Here is a 26,350-nt window from a genome sequence, read left to right as displayed (position 1 = left end):
TGCCAACTTGGGCCAGTGAAGCAACGTCCTCCACAACTAGACTGAAGAACAAAACGACAGCAACTTGTCTGTTGCCCTTCCCCCAATTCCCCAGCACTGTCCCCATCCCCCCAATTCCCCAATAAAAAAAAAAAATCTTTAAAAAAAAAAAAGAAAAAAGAAGAAAAATACAAAAATTTAATAAAGCTTTTAGAATAAAAAAATTAAAAAATTACTTAACCATAAATATAAGGGTTTATTTCTGATTCTTATGTAGGTTCCGTTGGTCTATGTGGTTATCCTCATGCCAGTACCACACTGTTCTGATTACTGTAGCTTTATAATATGTTTTAAAATCAGGAAGTATATATCATCCAACCCTGTTCTTTTTCAAAATTATTTTGGCTTTTCTGGTTTTGTTGTGTTTCCATATAAATTTAAGAGTCAACTTACCAGTTTCTGAAAAAAGCAGCAGCAGCCTGCTGGGATTTTGATAGGATTGTGTGGAATCTGTAGTTAAATAGGGGGAGAATTTCTTACATCCCCTTAAGTAAAAAGATTATATTAGGAAATTTTTTTTAAAGATTTTATTGGGGAATTGGGGGAGGAGAACAGTGCTGGGGAATCGGGGGAAGGGGAACAGACAAGTTGAGGTTGTTTTGTTCTTCAGTCTAGTTGTGGAGGACGTTGCTTCACTGGCCCATGTTGGTATTATCATTGCACTCTTCCCTGGTGAGGCAGATCGGTTGCCTGCCTCTGGACGGCCGCTCATGGCGGCTCTTGGCAGTTCACACCAGCTGCCAGCCGCTCACGTTGGCTGCCAGCCACACACAGTAGCTTATGGCAGCCCACTGCAGCAGGTGCTGCAGCCTATGCCGTCGCCAGCGACTCACGGCAGCCCAGCTCCAGGTTGAGCTGTTGTTCACCATCTTAACTGTAGAGGGCAGTTGTCTCTGGCCCTCATATGTGGGATCCTAACCGGGGCCCTGCTGCTCAGAGCTGGCGTCCCAAGCCAGCTCTTAACCAACCGCGCTACTCGGCCGGCCTGATTAGGAAATTTTTAAAAACTATAATAATATGAGAAGACAACTCAAGATAAAGATGTTATGGTTTCTTTTATATCTTAGTTTGTTAGATTATGAACTTTTAAAATGTAATTTACCATTTTTTGAGTAGTCATATGTCAGGTGGTGAGCTAATTGCTCTATTATTTCATTATTTAATCCTGGATTAGCCCGTTAACTCTTTAAAGATAGTAGGGTATAAGTAGCAGAAAATGTTGCATGAAAGATGGAAAATTGTTACATTTGTTTCTCTAGTGAAGACGTTCTGACCTAACACTGTCTTCAACAACTTAAGGTAGCAAAGAGAATGCTCAGGCTATACCTGTGTTTGTCATCCTCACTTTTATTCTCTTTGCATTGTTTCAGTTTTCTAAATCATTTCTAAATCTTGTACTTTATGGCATATTAACAAGGGATTGTAAAATACTCTACTAGTATATCTGTTCTCTTGTAAATGGAATACATCACATATATGTACAAATATAAATACAAAATGAAAAAAGGCAGCATCTGTTTTGAAGCAGACGCTGAGAACAATGTGATGCTCCTCTGTGAGGTGTACAACAGTGAGCTTTTATAGATTTGGATTAATTTGAGTAATTGTTAATTGTAGGGCAAAAGAGAAGCAGGTATAACTTTTAAGGAACTGTTTCAAAGAAGTATGTGAATTTCCATTGCGACATAAGACAATATTTCTGTATTTTGATATTCTTCTCATCTTTTTAACTTCTGCCTTTGCACTAAGAAGGCAGTTCCTATTGAGAGCTTTATCATGATCTTTTTACAGACTGCTATCTTCTCACCTGGGTTCTACAAGGTCTGATTTCTCTTCACATTGATAGCAAGCAGTCAAGCTAAAGGGAGAATGAATAGTATTTCATCTTACATTACTTATCTCCATTCTACAGCCGTGCAATCGGAGACCTTTGTGCATGAAGACAGATTTGTTCTATGGCCTCGGAGTTGGGTGCCGGGGACGATGGCGGCTGCACTGAGCTGGCAAAGCCCCTCTATCTTCAGTACTTGGAGAGGGCCCTCCGGTTGGACCATTTCCTGCGACAAACATCAGCCATCTTTAACAGGAATATTTCTAGGTATGCTAGTCCATATTCTCTGTATAATGTTTGGCCATATTTCTGATTCCCTTTATCCCTGTAGATTTTAGGGTTAAAATATTTTATAATTCTTAGTGTGTTTGAAATTTTTTTTCCTTTTAAATAAAACACAATCAACTTATTTAAAGGATCAATTCCTTCTATAAAATGTTCAGTCTACTAACCATAAATTATAATATTTTGCTGGGTCAGCTCTGACTGTGGATTCACCATTCTTCAATTTATAGTGATGAAAGTGAAGATGGACTGGAAGACAATAATCCTTTATTGCCCCAGTCTGGGGATCCCTTAATACAAGTTAAGGAAGAACCTCCAAATTCATTGCTTGGTGAAACTTCTGGAGCAAGCAGTTCTGGAATGTTAAACACATACTCACTGAATGGAGTCCTACAGTCAGGTCAGTGTGGCGTGAGATCTCTCTTTGGACTATCAGTTCTGTTGGGCAGTCATCCTTTCATTTTATTATTCTTTATGTTTCTTTACACAGAATCAAAATCTGACAAAGGGAATTTATATAACTTCTCTAAGTTGAAGAAAAGCAGAAAGTGGCTAAAGGTAAGAGAAAGCAGAATGTTTATAATTAGATAACCTGCTAAAATTACAAATAAAATGGAAAGAATATTGACTCATTCTGGTACATTGGCAGAGATTTTTCTAGATATGAGTCTTTTATTCTGGGTATGGTTTTTGGAAGAGTTAGAGAAAATTCCAGAGGACTCAGTGAAGTCCATTTTAGCAACCATTGTTGAGTACAAAGCACTGGGGATAGCAAGGGAGTGCAAATTGCTATTCAGAAAAGATCCTTGCCCTTACTGGCTCACATTGTAATCAGGATTATTAATCCACTTTCATCCATCCCAGAGTAGTTTTTCATTCACCAAATGTTGACTGAGCATATTCTATATGCCAGATACTGTTGTAGACAGACAGGGTTCTTGCCCCGTGGAGCTTACATCATGATGGAAGCAGGCAGGGAGTAAGCCCAGAAACAAATAAATATGACTTCTTTAAAGGAACACTTTAACTGATTTCTGAGTGATCAGAGAGAACTAGGTGAAGGCTTATGATATATTTCAATCAGAAGGAAGAACTGCAAAAGTACCTAGAAAGGAAGCAACTCGGTATGTTTGCAGGAGAAGGGAGGGCTGGTGTGGCTGGAGCACAGTGAGTGAGGGGATGGTAGAAGATGAGGTTAGAGCCAGATCACTTAGGGTATTGTACACCATGTTAAGGAATTTGTATTTCAGCCTCCAGTGGTAAGCCATTGGAGTGATATAACTGCAGTACGCAAGGGAGTGGTATAACCTGGTTTATACTCTTAGAAGATGACTGTCATTGGCCAAACTGAGTTAAGGATAGCATTTCTTCTATTGAAACTAATTATTTCTCTATTTCATACTTTTCTTGCCAAGAGATCAAAATAACTTAAAGATATTCTTACTGTTTTCAGTAAGCCCTTTAAAAAACTCGTGTTTAAAAGACCTGATTTGCTTCATATGAGTGAGGCAAATCAGTGAGCTGTTGGGAGTGTAGAAATCTTTATGTTTAGCCATCACATGTTAAAAAATTGAGATATGATTCATATGCCGTAAAATCTATCCTCTTTAAGTATAATTTGGTGATTTTTAGTGTATTCATAAAGTTTTGTGTGCAGCCATCACCACCATCTAATTCTAGAACATTTTCATCCTCCAGAAGGAAACCTTGGTACTCATTAGCAGTCACTCCCCATTCTCTGCATCCCCAGCCCTTGACAACCACTAATCTGTTTTCTGTCTGTACGTATTTGCCTATTCTGGACATTTCATATAAATGGAATCATATAATACATCGCCTTTTGTGTCTGGCTTCTTTCACTTAGCATAACATTTTCAAGGTTCATTCATGTTGTAGCATATAGTAGTACTTTATTCCTTTTTATGGATGAATATTTCATTATCTGGATAATACCACATTTTATGTATCCATTTGTCAGTGGGTATGGGGGTTGTTTCTCCCTTATTAGCCATCACAGCCTGCTTTCTGTATTTCTTTATATCCTATAGGTAATTTTTTTTTGTTTTGTTCAGTTTTTTTGCTTTGGTATTTGATATTTAGTTAAACTATCTTATGTATAGTGAAGTACTTAGTAAAATCTAGCCTTGTTGATGTTTATAATAAAGCATTTTTTATGTTTTAGTGCTCTTTAATTTGTGCCCACTGAGTTTAATTGGTTTTGAAAAACAAATCCTTTTGTTTTTCAGTTGACTTGGTAAAGAATAGTATAAGGGAAACTGGAATGACTGCCCTACAGCCATTTTTGCCATTGTTTGGGGATCTGGAAAAAAATGCTTGTATTATAAAATGAATTGTTTCATAGCAGAAGCTCCATTTCCATTTCCTCCCTTTTTCAGAGCATTCTGCTCAGTGATGAGTCCAGTGAGGCAGATTCTCAGAGTGAAGACAATGATGAAGAAGAAGAAGAGGAGGAAGAAGAAGAGGAAGAAGAACTCAATCTCAGCAGAGAAGAACTTCATAATATGTTGCGGCTGCACAAATACAAGAAACTTCATCAGAATAAGTATAGTAAAGACAAGGAGGTGAGAGTTTCAGGAGAAATCTCAGACCTTCATACTGGGTATTTACCCTCTGGGTTATATTAATTGAAGATACATTTTTTTAACTTCACATTTAGATGGTGGTGGTCGTTCTAATGACAGCTTTACTGAAATATATTTCACAGACCAAAAAATTCAACCTTTTAAGATACACAGTTCAGTGGTTTTTAGTATATTCATAGAGTTGTATAACTATCATCACTATCTAATTCCAGAATATTTTCTCACACTCAGAAGCAACCCCACTCCCCTTAGCTGTTACCCCTCATTTTCTCCATTCATCTCAGCCCCAGGCAGTCATCGGTCCACCATTTGTGTCTATGAATGTGAATGTGTCTGTTCTAGGTATTTCATACAAATGGGACAACATGTGGTCCTTTGTGTTTATCTTCTCTCACTTAGCGTAATGCTTTCAAGGTTCATTTATATTGTAGTATATATCAGTACTTCATTTCTTTTTATTGCCAAATAACATTCCATTAAATGGACATACCACATTTTATTTATCCATGCTTCAGTTGATTAACTAATTGGATTGTTTGTACTTTTTGGCTCTTATGAATCATAGCTATCAATAGTGAGTTGTTTTTACATTTTGGCTATTATGAGTAATGCTACCATGAAGATTTGAGTACAAGGTTTCAGTGTGGACATGTGTTTTCATGTCTCTTGGGAATATACCTAAGAGAGGAATCACTGGGTCATATGGTAACTTTATATTTACCCTTTTAAAAAATTGCCAGACTGTTTTCCATGGTGGCTACACCTTTTTAAATCTACTGGTTGTTTTTTAATACAATTGCTTTTTAGAAGTGTTCCTATCTTGAAAAAAACACCCCTTCTTCACATACTAATCTTAAATTGATGATAGTTTTTTAAGTGGCAGCTATTTGAATGCTGTTACCAATTCCTTCTGAGTTGTTTTTTGTTGTTGTTGATGTTGTTTTTTTTTATTGGGGGAAGGGGAACAGACAAGTTGCTGTCCTTTTGTTCTTCAGTCTAGTTGTGGAGGACGTTGCTTCACTGGCCCAAGTTGGCACCATCATTGCGCTCTTCCCGGGCGAGGCATATCAGTCACCAGCTTCTGGATGGCCACTCACGCTGGCTGCTGGCTACACACAGTAGCCCATGGCAACCCACTGCAGCAGTGGCTGCAGCCTACACTGTCGCTGGTGACTCACAGCAGCCCAGCTCCAGGTTGAGCTGTTGTTCAGCATCTTAGCTGTGGAGGGCAGTGTCACTGGCCCTCATATGTATGATCCGAACCAGGGCCCTCTGGCGTCCCAAGCCAGCTCTTAACCACTGTGCCACTCAGCCGGCCCCTGAGTTGTTGTTTTTTTAAAGTTGCAGAAAAGGAGTTTATTCGAAGAAAAAAATACATTTCAAAGAAACAGAAGCAGGCCCCAACAGTAGTAGAGAATGGCTCAAGGACCATTATTAGAAAAGAAAGTACACTCCAAAGAGTTTGGAGCGGGCCCCGAGCAGAGGCAAGGCTCAAAATGCTCAAAATAGGCCAGCCTTCTGAGTTTTGACAGGTGTGGCACTTTATACATAATTAGCAATAGCATATTTGAAGATCTAAAAATATTCCTGCAATTAGTTAAGGTCCAAGTTAGTTCAGAAAGCTTTGCATAATATGTGAATGGCTATAAACCTGTAGAAATGATAAACAGATATCTGACTTTTGATTAAGACAAAGAATTCCTCAAGATATAGTGCTAAGGCACTTGGTGCTTGAAATATTTATGTTTTTTTCCATTTTTATTTTTTTAAAGATTTTTATTAAAATATAGCTAACATACAATATTATATTAGTCTTAGGTGTATATCATAGTTATTCAACATTTATGCACGTAAAGAAATGATCACCTTGATAAGTCCAGTGACCATCTGACACCATACCATGCTATCACAATATTATTGACAATATTTCCTATGCTGTACATTATATCCTGAAGATATATTTGTTTCATACCCAGAAATTTGAACCTCTTTATTCCCCTTCACCTTCCCCCTCCCCCCTTTTAAAAATTTTCAATTACAGTTGACATTCAATATTATTTTATATTAATTTCAGGTGTACAGCATAGTGGTTAGACATGTAATTTAAGAAGTGATTCTTCTGACTAGTCCAGTACCTACCTGGCACTATACATAGTTTTTACCATATCATTGACTATATTCCCTATGCTTTACATCCCCATGACTACTGTGGAATAACCAATTTACTTCTTTTTTTTCTTTTTAAGATTTTATTGGGGAATTGGGGGAGGGGAGCAGTGTTGGGGATTTGGGGAGGGGGACCAGCCAAGTTGTTCTTCAGTCTTCGTTGTGGAGGACACCAGTCACCACCTGGCTTCCCGTTGGCAGCTCGTGGCCTCTAAGCTCAAGGTGCTGTGTGTTCAGTCTTAGTTGTGGGTGGACATAGCCACCCATCCCATGCAGGAGTTGAACCAGCAGCCTTGTTTTTAAGAGCACACGCTCTATCCACTGAGCCATCCGGGCGACAGTTCAGCTCAAGGTGCCGAGTTCAGTCTTAGCTGCGGGTGGGCATAGCCCACCATTGAACAGGAAATTTTGTTGTTATACCAGCTGAGCCATCTGCCACCTGTTGGCAGCTCAGTGACAGCTCAGCTTGGGCACAGTGTCACTGGCCCATGTGGGAATCGAACTGGTGGCCCTGTTGCTCAGAGCTTGTGCTCTTAAGCCAACTCTTAACCACCTGAGCCACTCGGCCGGCCCCCCAATTTACTGCTTAATTTTTTCCACTTTTTCATCTTTCCCCAACCCCCGTCTCATCTGGCAACCATCAAAATGTCCTCTGTATCTATGAGTTTGTTTATGTTTCATTTGTTTATTTATTTTGTTCTTTAGAGTTCACTTATAAATGAGATCATATCACATTTGTCTTTCTCTGTCTAACTTACTATACTGAGCACAATACCCTCCAGGTCCATCTATGTTGTAGATGGCAAGATTTCATTCTTTTTTATGGCTGAGTAATACTACGTTGTATATATATGTACCACCTCCTCTTTATCCATTCTTTCATTGACAGACACTCAGGTGTCCTCATATCTTGGCTTTTGTACAATTAATAATGCTGCAATGAACATATGGATGTACATGTCCCCTTGAAGTAGCGTTTTCAGTTTCTTTGGATAAATACCCATAAGTGGGATTACTAGGTTCTTCTTTGTCTCTTGTTACAGCCTTTGTTTTAAAGCCTATTTTGTCTGGTGTAAGTATTACTATCCCAGCCTTTATTTTTTCATTTCTATTTTAATGAACTATCTTTTCCATCCCTTTACTTTCAGTCTGTGTGTGTCTTTGTTCTGAAGTGAGTCTCTGTGATAGGCATCTTATGTATGGGTCTTGTTTTCTTATCCATTCAGCCACCCTGTATCTTTTGATTGGAGTGTTTAATCCATTTACATTTAAAGTGATTGTTGATAGATATGTAGTTATTGCCATTTTATTCATATTTTAGATTTTTGTTGTTGTTGTTGTTTTGTCTTAAATCCCTCTAACATTCCTTGTAATACTGGTTTGGTGGTGATGAACTCCTTTAGCTTTTTCTTGTCGTGAAACTCTTTATCTGTCCTTCAATTCTAAATGATAGCTTTGTGGGTAGAGTATTCCTAGTTGAAATTTCTTGCTTTTCATCACTTTCAATATTTCCTACTTGTTCCTTCTGGCCTGAAAAGTTTCTGTTGAGAAATCAGCTGACAGTCTTATGGGAGCTCCCTTGTAGGTAACCGGCTGCTTTTCTCTTGCTGCTTTTGAGATTCTCTCTTTGTTTTTAACTTTTGGCATTTTAATTATGATATGTCTTGGTGTGGGCCTCTTTGGGTTCATCTTGTTTGAGATTCTCTATGCTTCCTGGTCCTTGCTCTCTTTCTTCTCCTTCTGGTACCCCAGTGATGCAATGTTGGTATGCTTGGTGTTGTCCCAGAGCTCCCTTAAACTGTCCTCATATTTTTTTTTTTTAAAGATTATTTTTATTGGGGAATTGGGGGTGAGGGGTGGGAACAGCGCTGGGGAATTGGGGGAGGGGAACAGACAAGTTGCTGTCGTTTTTTGTTCTTCAGTCTAGTTGTGGAGGACGTTGCTTCACTGGCCCAAGTTGGCACCATCATTGCACTCTTCCCGGGCGAGGCAGATCAGTCGCCGGCTTCTGGACGGCCGCTCACTGCGGCTGCTGGCCGCTCACGCTGGCTGCTGGCTACACATGGTAGCCCATGGCAACCCACTGCCACAGGGGCTGCAGCCTACGCCGTCGCAGGAGACTCACGGCAGCCCATCTCCAGGTTGAGCTGTTGTTCAGCATCTTAGCTGTGGAGGGCAGTGTCACTGGCCCTCATATGTGGGATCCGAACCGGGGTCCTCTGGTGTCCCAAGCGAGTTCTTAACCATCGCGCCACTCGGCCGGCCCCTGTCCTCATTTTTTTGTATTCTCTTTTTTTGCTGTTCTTATTTGAGTGTTTTTTGCTACCTTATCTTTTAAGTCACTGATTTGATCCTCTGCTTCACCTAATCTACTTTTAATTTCCTCTAATGTATTCTTCATTTCAGTTATATTTTTTATTTCTGACTGGCTCTTTTTTATGTTTTCTATCTCCATTGTTATGTTTTTCCTATCTCTTTGTTGAAGTTCTCTCTGAGATCATTGAGCATCCTTATAACCAATGTTTGGAACTCTGCATCTGGTAGATTGCTTGTCTCCATTTTTTTTAGTCCTTTTTCTGTTCTGTTCTTTCATTTGGGACATGTTTTTTTGTCTCCCCGTTTTGACTGCCTCCTTGTGTTTCTTTCTATTTATTAGGTAGGGCTGCTATGTCTCCCAGTTTTAATGGAGTGGCCTTATGTAGTAGGTGTCCTGTGGAGCACAGTGGTGCAGTCTCCCTGGTCACCAGAGCCAAGTTGTCCAGATGTGTCTTTTTTGTGGATTGTGTCTGACCTCCTGTTACAGTTGAACCTTGGCTGCTGTTTGCTTGTCAGTGGGAGGGATTGACCGTCAGGTTTATTGGCTATGAGGACTGGCTGTTACTACAGTGAAGGAGTTGTGGTGCAGGGGCAGATGATACAAAGCTGGATTCACTTGAGCATGACTTTGGTGCCTGCTCAGTATGCCTTTTGTATACATCATCCTTGGAGGCAGCTGGGCTATGCTCCAGCTGGATCTGAAGCTGGCCACTGGGTGTGCCAGCCCCGGGGCCTCCTGGGAGGCAAAGACCAAGTTCAGCTGCAGCCTGTGCCCTGCCTGGGGTCATCATAGCATGAGCCTCAAACCATTCTGCAGATGGCTGCCTTCCGCACTGTGCTTGGAGGTGCCTTGAGAGGCCAAGCCTCGAACCAAGGTTGGCCTTCGCTAGTACTGGGCTTAGGGCTGCTTAGCCAGAAATGTGGGACATACCGAAGCCAGATACTGCTTGTTTGGATTTTGTGAACCTTTGAGAGATTTTAGGAATGTCTATAGCATGAACCAAGGCAGGTTGTTTGTAAGGAAAAGCCAGTGGGAAGTGGCTTGGGTGGACATGCAAGTTTGTGGCATGGGGTCTCAATCACCAGGGCAGGGTGAACAGACGGTGTGGCCAAGTTGATGGAGACTCAGTTATGGCAGCTGTCTGCATTTGCATGCCAGGAGGGAAGGGCTTAACAAAGAAACAGTGGCTTCCACCAACTCCTCCATCTGTGAGAAAGCTGCCCTTCCAGCCTTCATCCTGAAGGTAGACAACTCAGTTACCCCCCATATGTCCCTGGCACCTTTCGAGCTGCTGCCCCATCGCAGGAGCTCAGTGTGAGTGAGTCCATCAGCAAGTACGTAAGTCCATGCGCAGGCCCTTTCAGAGGAGCACCTGGAACTGCAACCACCCCAGTCTCATTCAGCCACAATCTCCACTGGTTTTCACAATCAGAAGTTATGGGGACTTCTCTCCCTGGCACTGAAACCCTGCACTGGGGAGCCTTGGTGTGGGGCTGAGACCTCTCGCTCCTCTCGGGGGGACCTCTGCAGCCAAGTTATCCCTCTGGATTTTCAGTGGTCACATGTGGGTGTAGGACCAACCCATTTGGCATCTATGCCCCTCCTACCAGTCTCCAGGTAGCTTCTTCTGTATGTCATTAGTTGAAGGGTTAGATTCTGCTAGACTTCAAGTGATTCTCAATAATGGTTCTATAGTTAAACTGTAGTTTTGATGTGGTCAGGAGAGGAGGTAAGCACAGCCTTTACCTACTCCACCATCTTGGCTGGAACTCCTGGTGTTGTTTTTTAATTGAAGTAAATCATACATATGGGAAAGTTCACAGATTTTTAAGTATACAGCTTGATGAATGCTCACTTAAATTTGACCTTTGACAGAGGACCTTGTAATAGCTGTCCATTAGAATACTAGCTGTCCACTAGTATTCTATCCTAGTTTCAGTCCTTGGACAATTCATTTGGCAATAATCCAGGAAAGAGATTCAATAGTGGATTACTTAATTTATATTCATATTTATACATTAGTAATTAGTATGATGGAATTAATATGAGCTTTGGTGATTAATTTAAATGAAATGTTTGAAAGGATTAACTACTCCCTGGAAAGAAAAAACATAGATTACTCATGTTAGAATTCTGGCAACATAGGCACTACCCATAATATCAGACTCAGTAGGAGATGAAGAGAGAAAAGACTTGAAAGATTGAAGAATTGGGATGTCTGGTGATAATTCAAACCAAATATAAGACTATAGGCCAGAATAGCAGGCATCAGAAATGTTAATAAATCTGAGAAGCCACTGGTAATAGAAATATGATTTATTTCTTGTTAATGAATTCCAAGGGGAGATCTTTCGGCAAAGAATTGCGTCTCGCAAATATGTGTCAGGACTAAGTAAATATTCTGTTGGAGATTTAGAAGCATGAAGGGTTTTCCTTAAATTATTTACGGCAATTTAACGTGTACATAGCCTGTGAACCTATTTTGGTTTTTGTTGTTGTTGCTTTTGTTGTTTTGTTCTAAGAATTTATTTGAGCCAAACTGATGACATTGCCGGGAAGCAAAATCTCAAATGCTCTCTGAACCCATTTTGCTTTGAAGTTTAGGAAATAATTCACTTTGATGTCCTAAACCTTTGCTGGACTCTGTGGGAAGAATACCATATTTAGGAGCTGTGGTTTTTCCCTGGCTCAGCTTTCTGTAGTAAAGTTGAATTGAAGGTTGTGCTGTGGAATACAGACAGGCCCTTCTAAGCATCACTGTTTGCCTACTTCAGTTGCAGCAGTACCAGTACTACAGCGCAGGCCTGCTTTCCACATACGACCCTTTCTATGAGCAACAACGTCACCTCCTTGGACCCAAAAAAAAGAGATTTAAGGAGGAAAAGAAACTTAAAGGTAAGCTCATTGACCTACCTGCCTTCCATATTTACTCAGTCTTAGTTTCAGGATTGTGTGTGGCTTGCTGGTGCATTTGGACTTTGAACATAATCCCTGTAGTAGAAATTTGCTTTACCTGAAAAACACTAGTCTCCCCTATCTAATTAGTTGTAAGTATTATTAACCTTATTTCATATTTGGTGTATGATCTTTCCTAGGATTATGAAGACCTAAGAGTTATGGATTCCTAGGCAGAGTTTTAAGTCAATTAGTTTATTCCTTTTTTCTTCTATACATTCTTCAAATGTTAAAAATGTTCTGAGAGCAGAAGACATTGGTTATGCACAGGGAAATATGAAGAGTAATCTGAGATGTTTGGGATAAGTTATGATTGTTGCTGTATATGGTGATTTAAAATAGATTTCCTCCTTATGATATTGTGTAGTATTTTTTGCATGTTTGTCAGGAAATGCCCTTTCCTATCTTACTGAGCTCTAAGCAGCTGGAAATCAGGAAGGAAATAGGAAGGGAAAGTCAAACTATCTGTACGAGGCAGATTTTATTCCCCTAAAGGTATGAACTCTACTCAGAAAGACTCTTTTTCAGTCTTCGTCCCTTCTTTTTTCTACATCCTCCTTGTTTAGCTCTGTGTTTTCTCATCCTTTATATCCTCCCCCTCTAATTAGGATTTTGTTCCGTATATGATTTTCTCTTCACAGGTCTTAGCATCATATCAGCTAATGTATTTTTTTCCTTCTGTTATTTCTCTTTAGTTACCTTACATTGCCATCAATTAGCAATGCTTTTTTCTTTTTTCCTTTTGACCATTACTTGAGCACATGATACTTCATAAGCTTCCTTTCCTGTTGTTGGTTCAATAGAAATTCAGTTCTTAGGTTTTATTCTGTGTTTCTCTTTCATGTAATCAAGGAGTATCCAATGTTCTTTCCCAAGGTAGTAAGATCTTCTTCTTGGAATATTCATGGGCCTGAATTGATAAAGGGATAAACATTGCTAGCCTCAGGTGGAATAAGGAAAGAACTTTGAATTTTCTTCAAGTGATGAGGGTGTGTTGTGGCTGTTTCCTGTGGAAGGGAAGAAATGCATCCCTTTGAGACTTTGTTTCCTTTGCAGCCAAGTTGAAAAAAGTGAAGAAAAAAAGGCGAAGGGATGAAGAACTTTCCTCTGAAGAATCTCCTCGTCGCCACCACCACCAGACCAAAGTCTTTGCCAAGTTCTCTCATGATGCACCTCCTCCTGGCATCAAGAAGAAGCACTTATCCATTGAGCAACTTAATGCTCGTCGCAGGAAAGTATGGCTCAGCATTGTGAAAAAGGAACTACCAAAGGTAAGCGACTGTCTCCAGTTTAGGTTGTGGCAAGAATGTTTTCTCTGCCTGCCTTCTAAAGAGGAGCTGTGAGGGCTAGATTCTGTCACAGAGCTCAACAGAAACTAATCTGTTGAAATTAAGAGAAGGCTGAGTAATACTCTCTTTAGTTAAATATTTTGCTAAACTGTGATCAGAATTCAGAAGACAGTTAATTGTCTTGTGAATGCTTCTTAACCAACAACAAAAGTTGGTGATGCTCCTTGACCAACAACAACAAAAAGGAAAATAGAGGGAAACTTCTTTGAAGAAGGAACATAGTCTTCTTACACATAGAAATAGAGAATGACAGCAAGTTAAAATAAAGTGATGGAGATATGTTTCTTAGAGAATTTCTTAGAGAATTTATAAACATTTGGATGTTACTGAATAATTACAAGCAGTAGAAGAAAATGGAAATGATTCAAGAGAAAAATGTATAAGTGGTTTTTTCTCTTTTTATAAGTGGTGCTGGGACAATTGGGTAGCCATTTGGGAAAAGATGAAATTAGATCTGTCTCACACATATACCCCCTATGGGTTAGAGACCTCAATGTAAAAAATGAAACCATCCAAATACTAGAAGAAAACAGTTGCATTTCTATTTAACCTTGGTGTAGGAAAAGAGTTTCTAGCTATGACTCAATATGCAGAAGCAATAAAAGAAAATATTGATAAGTTTGACTACACAAAATTTTGCATGACAAGACAATTGACAAACTAGGAGAAATTACTTACATTGTATATCATGGTCAAAGGGCTATTATCTAATATATCTGTTATCTAATATATCAAAGTTCTAATATATAAAGAACTCCTAAAAATTGAGGGACAAAGGACCACAATTTCAGTAGACAAATGGTAAAATGACATGTATAGACAGTTAACAAAGTGAGATATAAAGTTGGCCCTCAAACATAATAAAAAGGTTCAAAGTTACTCATTATTGGAGTAATATAAATTTAAATAAAAAAAAAAACCATTTGTAAGGCATCACACAGATAAAGATTTTAAAATATGACAACACATTCTGTTAAGGAGGCTGTGGAGAAATAGGCAGTCTAATACACTGCTGCTAGGAATGCAAATTAGAACTGTTCTTTCTGGATGGAAAGTTGGCAATATCTGATAATCTACATATGCACTTACCTTTCAAACCTGCACTTTCACTTCTAGGAATGTACCCTGGAGCTAAGCCCCCAACAATACAAAAATACACGCAAACAAGGTTATTCATTGGACCATTATTTGTAATTGCGAAATAATGGAAACAACCCAAATGTCCATATATGGAGCTTGAATTAAACAATGGTAGATCCACACAATGGATTATTATGCTGCCTTTAAAAAGAAAGAATGAGGAAGACAGCTCTGAACAGTGATGAAGTAATTTCTATGACATACTGTTAAGTGAAAAAGCAAAACAGGTATCTAGAGTACTGACACTTCATAAGAAAAAAGGGAATACAAGAAAATACACAAATATCTGCTTATTTGTGCAAAAGAAATTCAAAAAGGATAAACCAGCAATTAAAGTGATTGATTCCTTATAGAAGGAAGGTAGGAAAAGGATAGAAAGAAGAGAAGGAATGGGAAGAGTAGCAGGGATGAGGAGGGAGTCTTTGAGTACATCTTTTTGTGTAGGGCTGACATTTAGAACCATAGTAATGTTTTAGATACTCCTGACACATACCTCCAAAATAAATAAAACAATTAAACCAACCAGGATGTAGGTGGAGAGGGAGGTTGTGGGTATTTGTGGGCAAAATGGAATAAGAACAGAACAAATGAACATCACTGTATTAGAAATAAGTAACATAATCAAGTTCCAGTGAGTGGGGAATAAAAAAACTCATCTATGTAACTGAGGAAAATAGTATTTTGACTGGATATGTAAGGCTACAGATCAAAAGAGCTATACGTAAGTGTCATATTGACACAGTAAAAATGTTTCTTACAGGAAAATGAGTTAGCAATTTTGAAACTAATTTATGTGTAACTAGGATTGGACAAATAAATAAATATATATTGTAGATGAGAGCTAGTTTCTCACATTTGGAGAAAGAAGCTATGAGTAAGGAAAAGGGGAAAGCTAAAATGAAGCCCATGAAGTTTGATTGGAATCAAAGGCATCATGGCTTTTTATATACGTAGACAGATAAGTACCGAAATATAGTTGGGTGTGTATGCATGGATTAGTATACATATTTTTTTTCTAGCTCTCTTTGCTGAGAGGACCTGGAGCAGTGACAGACACCCCAGTAAGAATGAGGATGCCTAGCACCCAAATTTTGATTTCTCAACACCCTTTATTTGCTAATAAAAGGAACTAGGGCTCCGTGGAAAACTAGTTTATTCCAGAATTTGGCAGGGAAAATACAAGATGAGCCTTCAACATCATGTGGTGCCAGAAAATAAGGAAGCGCTTGAAGAAAGATGGAGGGCTTGTCCAAAGAACACAGGACCCAACCTGAAGGAGCTGCTCATGCCAAAGTTAGAATAACTTGAGCAGCAAAATATATTATAATAATAATACTGGATTTTAACCCATGAAATAAAAAATGTGCTCATACTGTTAAAAATAAATAATTGAATAAACAAAAAGGTGAGGTAGAAGGACCAACTCTTCCTTACAGTGAAATTCCAATTAATAAGTGCAGAAGAAAGGAAGGAAATAGAGAATCATTATGCAAACACCTTGTAATAATTGTTGGAGACTGGATCCATTGTTGAATGCTAAAACTAGAGGGCAAAAGTTAGAGGAGAAACAATTTGCATAGACCCAAAGCATCTGCCCCAGCATACATATTAGCACGAAATAACTATAGTGCTGAACACTGGCAGAATGCACCTTAACCAAACGATCAAAGTAAGCATCACTAGTAATATAAATGTTGACATCATGAACTTCTTGATGTAATGCACTGAGAACACCTACTTCATTTCTGTGGTATTCTTGCCAAAATGCATGTCATTCCAATCATGAGAAAAACCAGAAAACCACAAATTTTGGGACATTCTAAAGAATAACTGATTGGTACTTTTCAACAGTGTCCAGGACATGAAAGAGAAAGATTGAGGAAAAGTTACATATAGGAAGAGACTTAAGAATAAAAGCAACTAAATGCAATGTGGGATCCTGTATAGGATTCTGGAATAGTAAAAGGAAATTAGTAGAAAAATTGTTGACATTGAAATAAGACCTGTGGTTTAATTAATATTTTGCCAATGTTCATTTTCTTTCTTACTAATTGTACTATGGTTATATAAGATGCTAAAATTAGGGAAAGCAGTGGGGGATGTAAGAGAACTGTACAATTTTTTGCAAATTTTCTGTAAGTCTAAAATTAGTTCAAAACAAAGTGTTTAAAAAAATATATGGCAAGAATAATGCAAGGAACTGCCATGTATCCTTTACTTATATTTAGCAATTGTTTGCCTTACTTGTTTTTGTTACATAAATGCATACTTTTTTCTCATCCATTTTGAAGGTTTGAGACTGTGCTAAACTTACTCCTAATAATTCAGTTTGTATTTTCTAAGAAAAAGAACACCTCATATATAACCACAGTGCAGTTATAAAAATGATTTAACCCATAGACCATATTCAGATTTCATCAGTTGTCTCAATAATGTCCGCTATAGCACTTTTTTCTTTCCTGATTCAACCCAGGATCCTGATCTAAAACTACATGTTGCATTTTGTTTTCACATCTCTTTAATCTCCTTTAACCTGAAACAATTTCTCATCTTTCATCTTTCATGACATTGTTATTTTTAAAGACTATAGGCCTGTTATTTTGTAGATTATTTCTGAATTCAGATTGTATGATGTTATCTCTTGATTGGATCTGGGTTATGCATTTTTTGGCAGGATTACCATGGGAGTTATGTGTTCTTGGTACATCATGTCAGGAGTCACATGACACATCTGTCCCAGGACTGGTGTTGATCCCTCGGTATAGTGGTTCTTCTCTTACTGAGCAATTACTGTTTTCCCTCCATAGCAATTAAGTATTTCTGGGGAGTTTATGTATGACCATTCTTGATGGGAAAAGTTACAGGAAAACCTGCTTTATACCTGGCAAAGAGGTTTCAGGTGGTGCCACTCAGCTCTGTTCTGCCTCTTCTGTGTCTTCTCCCACATCAAATGAACCATCATGGGAAATCAGGTTTCTTTATCGAGATTTTCTTTTTTTGACTGAAATGGAAGACATAATAAGCAGCTTGAGACTGGGTTGTAGGTTGCTGAGTCATCTTGTGTTAGATCTGCCTCAGAATTTTTTGTTGGAGAAGACTAGGCTTAAGTGGTGGCAGAAATTGAGTAATAATGGCAGCAGGTTTGCCCCGGCTGGAGGTGGGGCTAGAATCACAAACAGAGGCTAGTTTACATTTCTCCTAACAATTTTTGTATCTGAGTGCCCTACTATCTCAACTTCTTTGCAGAGCAGCTCTGGAAAGCAGTGTTTTAATCAGGGTGGTGCTAGGGCTAGTGGACATTTTCCTAGTCCACTTCAAGCCTTAAATATAAATATAAGCCTTAAATTCTTTCCAAAAGTGTACAGAAGACTAAGGCAGCCACAGCTCTACCTTATTCTTTTTAATGCTGCTTTAGTAGCTTTCTGTGTGATTCTGAATCAGTAATATATCTTGAATACGCTTGGCTTTGATGTTTTATTTTTTAACCCTAGAGTTGAATAAGAGACATTATCACTCTTTCCAAAAAGGAACCCTAAATGAAATCTTGTTTTTAAATATTTTAGGCCAACAAGCAGAAAGCTTCAGCTCGTAACCTGTTTCTCACCAATAGCCGAAAGGTAAAATTAGAGTTTAATATTTCCCATTTTATGTTTTGCTGGAATATATTCTTGTTCTTTGGATCCATGCTTGCCGCTTTTTGTCTCTTATAACCTGTTGAAAATGAATCGAATAGTACCTAAGAGACCGTCTAAATGTTCTCAATCTATTTTATAAATAAAATTGCTCTTCCTCACATTTTTGGTATTTGAGCCTTTTTGGATAAGATCATATAGCCCACTCTGATTCCTTGGGCAGACCATAGAATCTTCCTGTGCTCAGTATTTTCATCTAAAAAATGATGATTTGATACCTTCCCTTAGGGAGAAGTAGCACAACTTCCTTTGAGAGTTGTGAGGACCAGATGAGGTAGTATTACTAGTTGTATTTCTCTGGGCTAGTACTCATCCTCAGCTTGCTCATCAATAAAATGAGGATGAATGGATTAGATTAATATATATTAAGATCAATATATAATAAGCTTGTAATGGTGCCTAGCTTATAATAAGCATTGATAGCTGTTATTAATATGTGTGATAACACTTTGTAACTTCCCAGCACATCTCAGGTCATTACACTCTTTTTTTATCTTAAGGTGTTATGCCTACAGACTTCTCATCCCTGATACCCTCAGGGTCTGCTACTGGGTCACAGTACTGTACAGGGACATTAATTAGATTGGGCGAGAAAGAGACGTGGCCATAAATAGACTGTTTACCCTGCTCAGATTGAAGACTGCTGTGGTTTGGAGCCCCGGGAGGACTGGCCCTGGTGTTGGGTCCCCTGTTGTGCTAACAGTGTTGTCGTCTGCAGCTCGCCCACCAGTGCATGAAGGAGGTGCGTCGAGCTGCCTTGCAGGCACAGAAGAACTGTAAGGAGACCTTGCCTCGTGCCCGCCGTCTCACCAAGGAGATGCTCTTGTACTGGAAGAAGTACGAGAAGGTGGAGAAGGAGCACCGTAAGCGTGCAGAGAAGGAAGCCCTAGAGCAGCGGAAGTTGGATGAGGAAATGCGGGAGGTAGGACAATAGCATAAAATTGTGAAAAACCGTAATTGCTGTAACCATATCAAGAAATTGGTTTGCACTTCATAAATTATAAGTCTAACCAGTGAAATTGTTGGAAAAGTGTTTTGAGACGTAACAGGACAGTGATTTTAGTCCGGTAAGCCAATTCTGTTTTATTTTTTCAGTAAGGCCTTCTTACTGGCCTTCACCTCTCTTCTTCTATGCTTGTTTCCTCTATTCTTTGTAGCTTTCTTCCTTTGTATATTTCTGGAGGACCAAAAAAAAAAGGAATGAACGAAAAAAGAAAACAGCTTACAGTTTATCCTAGGTTGGTTCCAGGTGCTGGCTGCAGTTTTGATTTGTTGGAAGATGGGGGCTGGCTGCCAAATTAGGGCCAGATAGGGACAATGGACAACTCATCCAGTTTTTTGAGACCCACCTCCCACCTACTTTTGCTGTTTTCACTTGCAGCTCCTACTCTTGCTGATCCTGATGTCAGCTGATGTAGGCTGAGTATATTGTTCAGGGAAGCAAGAGGACAGAAGATGAGGACACAGTTATTGTGTCGCCATAGTAAACAAGTTGGGATGAGTGGGAAGAAAGTTGAAGTGTAGACAAAGAAGAGATTCAAAGGACTGGATGATGTTTTCTTTCAGTATAGGTCTAGCACTCCTGTCAAAGCAGAGCTGTGAGACTGCTTTGGAGCTTTTGATCTTCCCTCCTTTATCATGCCTTTGAGGATGAGTATGGATTTTGCCCAATTCTCCTAAGGTCCCCCTTTTAAGTGCTGTAAAACCTCAAATAGAAAGAATAGTTTTATGTAGCATACTTTGGCACTTGTGTCCCTTCTTGACTTTATTCCTTACTTTATTGTTGGTTTCTTTTGAGGAGGTGATCTAAGGATAAATGATTACACTTCCTAGAAATTTTATCATAGAATAGGTCATGCAAAATCATGACTCTTAGTTTCATATTTATTGTTGTGTACTATAATATATTCCATATAGTTTGGTCTTTTGGGGTATTTGTTTACTCATTTTATTGTTTATTTTGATGAATGATTTTATGATCATTTTGATCATAAAATGATCATTTTCCTTACCTGGTTATTTCAGAGGCACTTTGAATTTAGTTTTTCACATTAAAAAAAAAAAGTGTTTGTGTGCATTTGGTCTATATTCATGTTTTATAGCTATCATCACAAATGAACCATAGGTTGTTTTGGGGAGCATTTTTTCCCCTTTGATTGGCTTTTTATTCTCGGATACCTTCTGCATTGACTTTCAGAATAATTTATAGCTCCTAGTCACTTACTTTGACTCTTGGTGATAAAGAAGAGTTTCTGACACGTTTACATTTTTAAAAATAGTGAAGTTATACACATGTATCTATCAGCCAGGTTATCAAATAAAATGTTTGAATTTAGTTGGTATCTTGTCGCCTCTATAGAAAAGTAATAATAGTAAAGAAATAAGCATTTTAGACAGAAGCCTAATGGAGAAAAGATTTCATATTGTAAAGGAAAGCAAAACATAGGTTATTATTAGACTATAATTGAAGGTTATTATTTTAGTACCACTGACTTGGTTATTATAAAACTGTTCATTTGTAATTTCTACCTTTCTAAAGAAGAATAATTTGTAAAGGAATTATACAAACTATCTATAGGTTTAGTGAATTCTGTTGACTACCTCTTGTATGTGATTAATGATGTGACTGTTTTCACTTTAACTTTATTTCCCCATTTAGGCTAAGAGGCAACAGCGAAAACTGAACTTCCTAATCACCCAGACAGAGTTGTATGCTCATTTTATGAGTCGCAAACGAGACATGGGTCATGATGGGATCCAGGAAGAAATTCTAAGGAAACTGGAAGACAGTTCTACCCAGAGACAGATTGACATTGGTGGAGGAGTGGTAGTTAACATTACACAGGAGGATTATGGTGAGTCCTGAACCAGGAATTAGAGGAAGTGGGCACCGTCTGATTTTTCATATCTAAGGTTATACACATTATTAATTCTTGCAAGTTTTGTCTTGACTGATAGGTAATATTGATCAGTAAAGGGAAATTTATTGTATTGGAGTAGGATAAGTATGAATGTTTATATAAAACATGCATACAAAATAACTTTTATTAAAGAATTTGAAAAGGAAAGGATGAGGTTATATGATCTTACAAGTTTGGGAATATTTTATATGTTTTGCTTTGTTAGTAGAAATAGAAGGTATTAAATGAGAAGAATTCAGTGAACATGTCTCAGCAGAGACATGCAAATCATCTCTCACATAACAAGGTTTTTGGTGAGCCTTGGTTCAAGATTCAAGTCAAGCACAAGAGAGACTGTTCAGTGTTGGTATTTTGATGACCACAAAGGGAGGGAGAAATTAGGATGAAGTTTGAGAGGAATTTCACAGAGAATAGTAATCAAGATCATGTTGAGCTAAGAATAAAAGAGAATGAGAGTGCTTTACAGAATCTTGGGGGTTTTATATGTCTGTATGTCTTCTTTTGGAATAGTTTCATCCAGCATAAATATATCACAATTTTGAATCCTCGTTGTCTTGCTTTCCTGGCTTTGGCATTGCTTTGTGCAAGAAACCCAGGAGTGGGAGACTGGAGCTCAGTCTCCTGTGGTTTTTCTGAGCTGCTGCTTTGGCTCTTGAAGACCAGGGCAGTCCTTTGCCTCCGTTGCCATTTCCAGGTCCTTACCTCTGTCAAGTAATGTGAGCCTTTCTGCTCCCTCACCTTCCATGAGCTCTGAGGGATAAGTGTAGTGGGGGTGTCAGGCATCCACACATGTTAGTGTGAATTGCACCTTTGAACGAGTTCAGTTAATGAGGTATGATAATCTGTAAGTTTTCCTTTTCAGATAGTAACCATTTCAAAGCCCAGGCCCTGAAGAATGCTGAAAATGCTTACCATATTCATCAAGCTCGGGTGAGTCTTAAAAATGAAAAGCTAAACTGTAATGAGCCTTGGAAATACCCCACAACCAGTTACTTGGGTGATCTTCCTTTACTCTTAATATTTTCAGTTAAAAACATTAGTGAATGTATGTGTGTGTAAGTGATTGTGTATTGGGTGGGGGGATGTGTCTCTAGAGCAGTAGGAATACTTGAGGAAAGGGAAAACAAGCATTCACATAAGATTTAAGAGTGTATTGATTGAAGATAGTTTGTATTTTTTTTGGCCCTCTTGTATAATAATCATGGGAAATAAAGTAGGAAATGCATGATGGCTATTTAGCGAAAAGACAACATTCTTGCTTGTTTAGAGAGCTATACCATACCTTAAGAAAACTGCAAAGTTAGTACCTTCTTTCACTTTAGTAGTAATTTGCTTACTCATGATATAATGACATTTTAATGAAATCAGAAGGAAAATGCAGATAGATTGAACTAAGTAAAGAAAACAAGGTTTAATATACTGCGTAGGAACCCATGTATAACTTTGACAGGGTCCGAGTCAAGGATAGACACAAACTTGACCTTCTCTCCACCAACCCCATGCAAATTTTATATAAAAATTTTAATGAATGCCTTGATGAAGCGAGTAATCATGTATAAGGCTTAGTGTCAAAAGTGTATTTTTAATATAATTGTTAAATTGGTTTTAAAATATTAGTATAGTAATACCTTGGTTTGTGAGCATAATTCGTTCTGGAAACAAACTGCTCGTCTTGTGGAGCACTCGCAAACCAAGTTACTCACAATCCAAGATTTTACTGTAATATACTTTAATTTATTATACACTATATTATCAGATTATCTCATCAGAAATTTTGTTCCAGTTAGCACAAAACAGATATGTTATCATTATGAATTTTATGTGAATTTAATTTTTTTCCTCATATTTTTCTTCTAATACATTTTTCTCTTCCAGACAAGATCATTTGATGAAGATGCAAAAGAAAGTCGAGCAGCTGCCCTACGGGCAGCAAACAAGTCTGGTAGTGGGTTTGGGGAGAGTTACAGCCTGGCAAACCCATCTATCCGGGCTGGTGAGGATATTCCACAGCCCACAATTTTTAATGGCAAATTAAAAGGTTATCAGCTGAAAGGCATGAATTGGTTGGCAAATCTCTATGAACAGGTGAATTTTAGAACTATGTCGTACCCACTCTCATTTGTTACCTGTTTTTCTAAAGTCATTGGTTCAGTGTATTGTTAAATGAGCACAAGATAATGTTTTAGGTTTCAGTCCTTTTAAAAAACTTTATCCTTGACGAGAGTCAGAAGGATGTCTCTATATTTTTAATCTAGTGATTTAATTGGAGAATATTTGTATCATGTATATAGTTTGCCTTAGGTGATCTTGGTAAACCTGATTGTTTGTTTTTGTGCCTGAATTAGATTAGCTGAAAAACTTGCTTTGGCCTGTTTGTCTCATATATATTATACATATCATGATTCACAGTTGTAGCTCTGGAGTTGGCAAAGGAATTATTACAGCATTGAGTAGTAGTGCTGAAGATGGGTATCTCTGGTCACTTTTGTTTGAACAAGTCTAACATTTTGGTTACTTCTTTGGGGCAGTAGGTTTAACCCTGTATGGGTTAAATATGGGATGGAATGTGAGAGGTGTTGACCATGTGTGTTTTCCCCCCAGGGTATTAACGGCATCCTTGCAGATGAAATGGGCCTTGGTAAGACAGTACAGAGCATTGCCCTCCTGGCCCATCTGGCTGAGGTGGGTGAGATACAGCCTTTCTGTTTTCCTTTCTCTAGATCCTAGGTCATTTTCTACTGCAAATCAGCCATTATGGAGCACTATATTAGGCTCTGTAGCATGCCAAGACAGTAGGAGTTGCTCCTTGCCTTCAGGCCTTTATAAGCTAACACAATATGGTGAAACAGTTTGATTTTCAAGAAGACTAGGACAGTTTTTGAGCATGTGTGGTTTGGAAGCCTACTCCACCACCCTTGCCCCGAGTTGAGATCCCCCAGTTGAAAGACACTGATACTATAGTTAGATCAGAGTTCACATCTCAACTCTACACTTACTAGCAGCATAAACTTGGGCAGTTCACTTAACCTCTTTAATCTGACTTTAACTTTAACTCTGTGAGACTATTTCCACTTCTGCAAAGTAGGATAATATCTGCCTTATAGGAATTTTGTGAGAATCAAATGAGGAAATATGTGTAAAAGCAAAACTCTGTATTCATTAAATAATAGTAAAATTGTTATGATCGTCTAGTATAGGGAAAAGCAACACATACAAGTCAGTATGTTGTAAGTGCTTTGTGAATGGTATAAATTAGGACCTATAAGAGTTGGGGGAGGAGGCAGTAATTGCTGGGTATTTTTGAGTTTACAGATATGGTAGATAGGTACCATTTCTCTTTTTGTAATGTATTTCCAATTCTTAAACTACTTTTATTGTTGATTGTCATTTTGAATTAAGTAACTTCAGTTTTCCTGCAGTTGGCTAACCCAGTTTTTCTGTTTCAGAGAGAGAACATTTGGGGGCCTTTCTTAATAATTTCACCTGCTTCTACACTTAACAATTGGCATCAGGAGTTTACTAGATTTGTTCCTAAATTCAAGGTAAAAATTCAACAAAAAATTCTGTTGCTCTTTAAAATAAACTTTTTTTTCCTGCCTTACTCATTTAATTCCTCATAATAGTTTTTAATTTCTTGAATTTTTTTCAAAATAACTTGCATACATTCTCTATAACAATTACTGAGAGGAGCAATAAGAGAGCATATTATATCCTTGTGTTATAAGTGAGAAAGCCAGAGTCTTAACTCGAGTGATTTGCTACATTGGCCACATGACTTGACACTCTTGGTCAAACTACCATAATAGAAAAACATCTACCTTGCTGGCTTAAGGTAGATTTTACAAATCATCATTGGCACATATACTGTAATTTATGGCATTATCATCGTTCCTCCCAACCCCCAGATATATTCATAAATAATCCATTTCTTGATCCTCAAAAGCCAGAGTCTTGGCCCAGATTAGTAATGTCTAAGGTAGATAATGTGAAAGTTGATTTTAACGAATTCAGAGGAAAATAATTGAGGTTGAAGTAGGAAGTGATCAGAAGGGAAATAGGTTGCATCAAGTTGGGCAAGACATGGACAAGATTTAAAAGCAGGGGTTTAATTTTGGAAAGTTGTTGGGATGTAAGAGTATGGGTAGGATTTATTATATTGTTTGCAAGTAAAAGTTAGGGGGAAATGAGTTAAATATGTGTTAAGTCCCTAAAGGGATATAATGATAATGAATTTGCCTAGTGAGGAGGATTTTATGGAGATTATGTATCGACATATTGACATGATCTCTCTGATTTTGGGTCTCCATAATAATCATGGGTCCCATGTAATTTAAAGGGCACACAGGATAGGGTGCAGATGGAAGGCAGGTGTTTTTCTGTCCTATGCTTTGTAAGGAATAAGGAAGTGTCTGGGATATTATACTTTGGGGCACCTTTGTGGGTGTGGCCCCACCTTTGTGGCTGAATTGTAGATTTAGAAATTTTACAAGGCACATTAGGTGTATAGTTTTTAACTTAGCTGACTAATTTTTAACTTTGTAAGGAGAAGATGAAATCATCTGAGTCAATTTGTTGAATATTTTCTATAGAGTTGTTTGCCCTGTGAAATATGGAGCTCCATCTTTTTTCTGCTTTTGTTGTTGGTGTTATTCAGTACTAGTTGAACAATCAGGAAGCTGAGAAATTAAGTCAAGATTTTCCATAAAACCACTTAAATTTTCAGAATTTCCATCATTGGCCGATAGATGGCAATATGGTACTACCATGTCATTGTTACCTCTCTGACTTTATACCTATACCTGAAACTGAGCCTTCATTTGCATGTTGAGCTTCCTTTTGATACTGTAGTTTTGTGGGTCAGTAAAATATGGCCTTTGGGCCAATTCCAGTTGCCACTTGTTTGTCCCAATTTTTTTTTATTTTTTTTAAATTTTTTTTAAAGATTTTATTGGGGAATTGGGGGAGGGAACAGCGTTGGGGAATTGGGGAAGGGGAACAGACAAGTTGCTGTCCTTTTGTTCTTCAGTCTAGTTGTGGAGGATGTCGCTTCAC

At 38.2% G+C, this 26,350-nt stretch overlaps 1 protein-coding gene across 2 annotated transcripts in view; it reads left to right on the top strand.

Annotated features, from left to right (window-relative positions):
• INO80 (INO80 complex ATPase subunit) overlaps nt 1-26,350 on the top strand; it is a 122,200-nt gene that overhangs the window by 19,883 nt on the left and 75,967 nt on the right. For both annotated transcript variants that reach the window (XM_019645024.1, XM_019645023.1), the window contains exons 2-14: nt 1,952-2,137; nt 2,386-2,555; nt 2,646-2,713; nt 4,552-4,737; nt 12,016-12,136; nt 13,253-13,467; nt 18,249-18,302; nt 19,096-19,299; nt 21,037-21,232; nt 22,161-22,228; nt 23,174-23,383; nt 23,900-23,980; nt 24,745-24,840. In XM_019645024.1, coding sequence (XP_019500569.1) covers nt 1,995-2,137; nt 2,386-2,555; nt 2,646-2,713; nt 4,552-4,737; nt 12,016-12,136; nt 13,253-13,467; nt 18,249-18,302; nt 19,096-19,299; nt 21,037-21,232; nt 22,161-22,228; nt 23,174-23,383; nt 23,900-23,980; nt 24,745-24,840 — 1,812 coding nt within the window. In that variant the 5' untranslated portion in view covers nt 1,952-1,994. The remainder of the gene's footprint in view (nt 1-1,951; nt 2,138-2,385; nt 2,556-2,645; nt 2,714-4,551; nt 4,738-12,015; nt 12,137-13,252; nt 13,468-18,248; nt 18,303-19,095; nt 19,300-21,036; nt 21,233-22,160; nt 22,229-23,173; nt 23,384-23,899; nt 23,981-24,744; nt 24,841-26,350) is intronic.

Source organism: Hipposideros armiger, unplaced genomic scaffold (genome assembly GCF_001890085.2).
Source record: "Hipposideros armiger isolate ML-2016 unplaced genomic scaffold, ASM189008v1 scaffold_92, whole genome shotgun sequence".
NCBI lineage: Eukaryota > Metazoa > Chordata > Mammalia > Chiroptera > Hipposideridae > Hipposideros > Hipposideros armiger.
The sequence above is the reverse complement of the archived record's forward strand: the minus strand, read 5'-3'. Positions and strand labels throughout refer to the sequence as shown.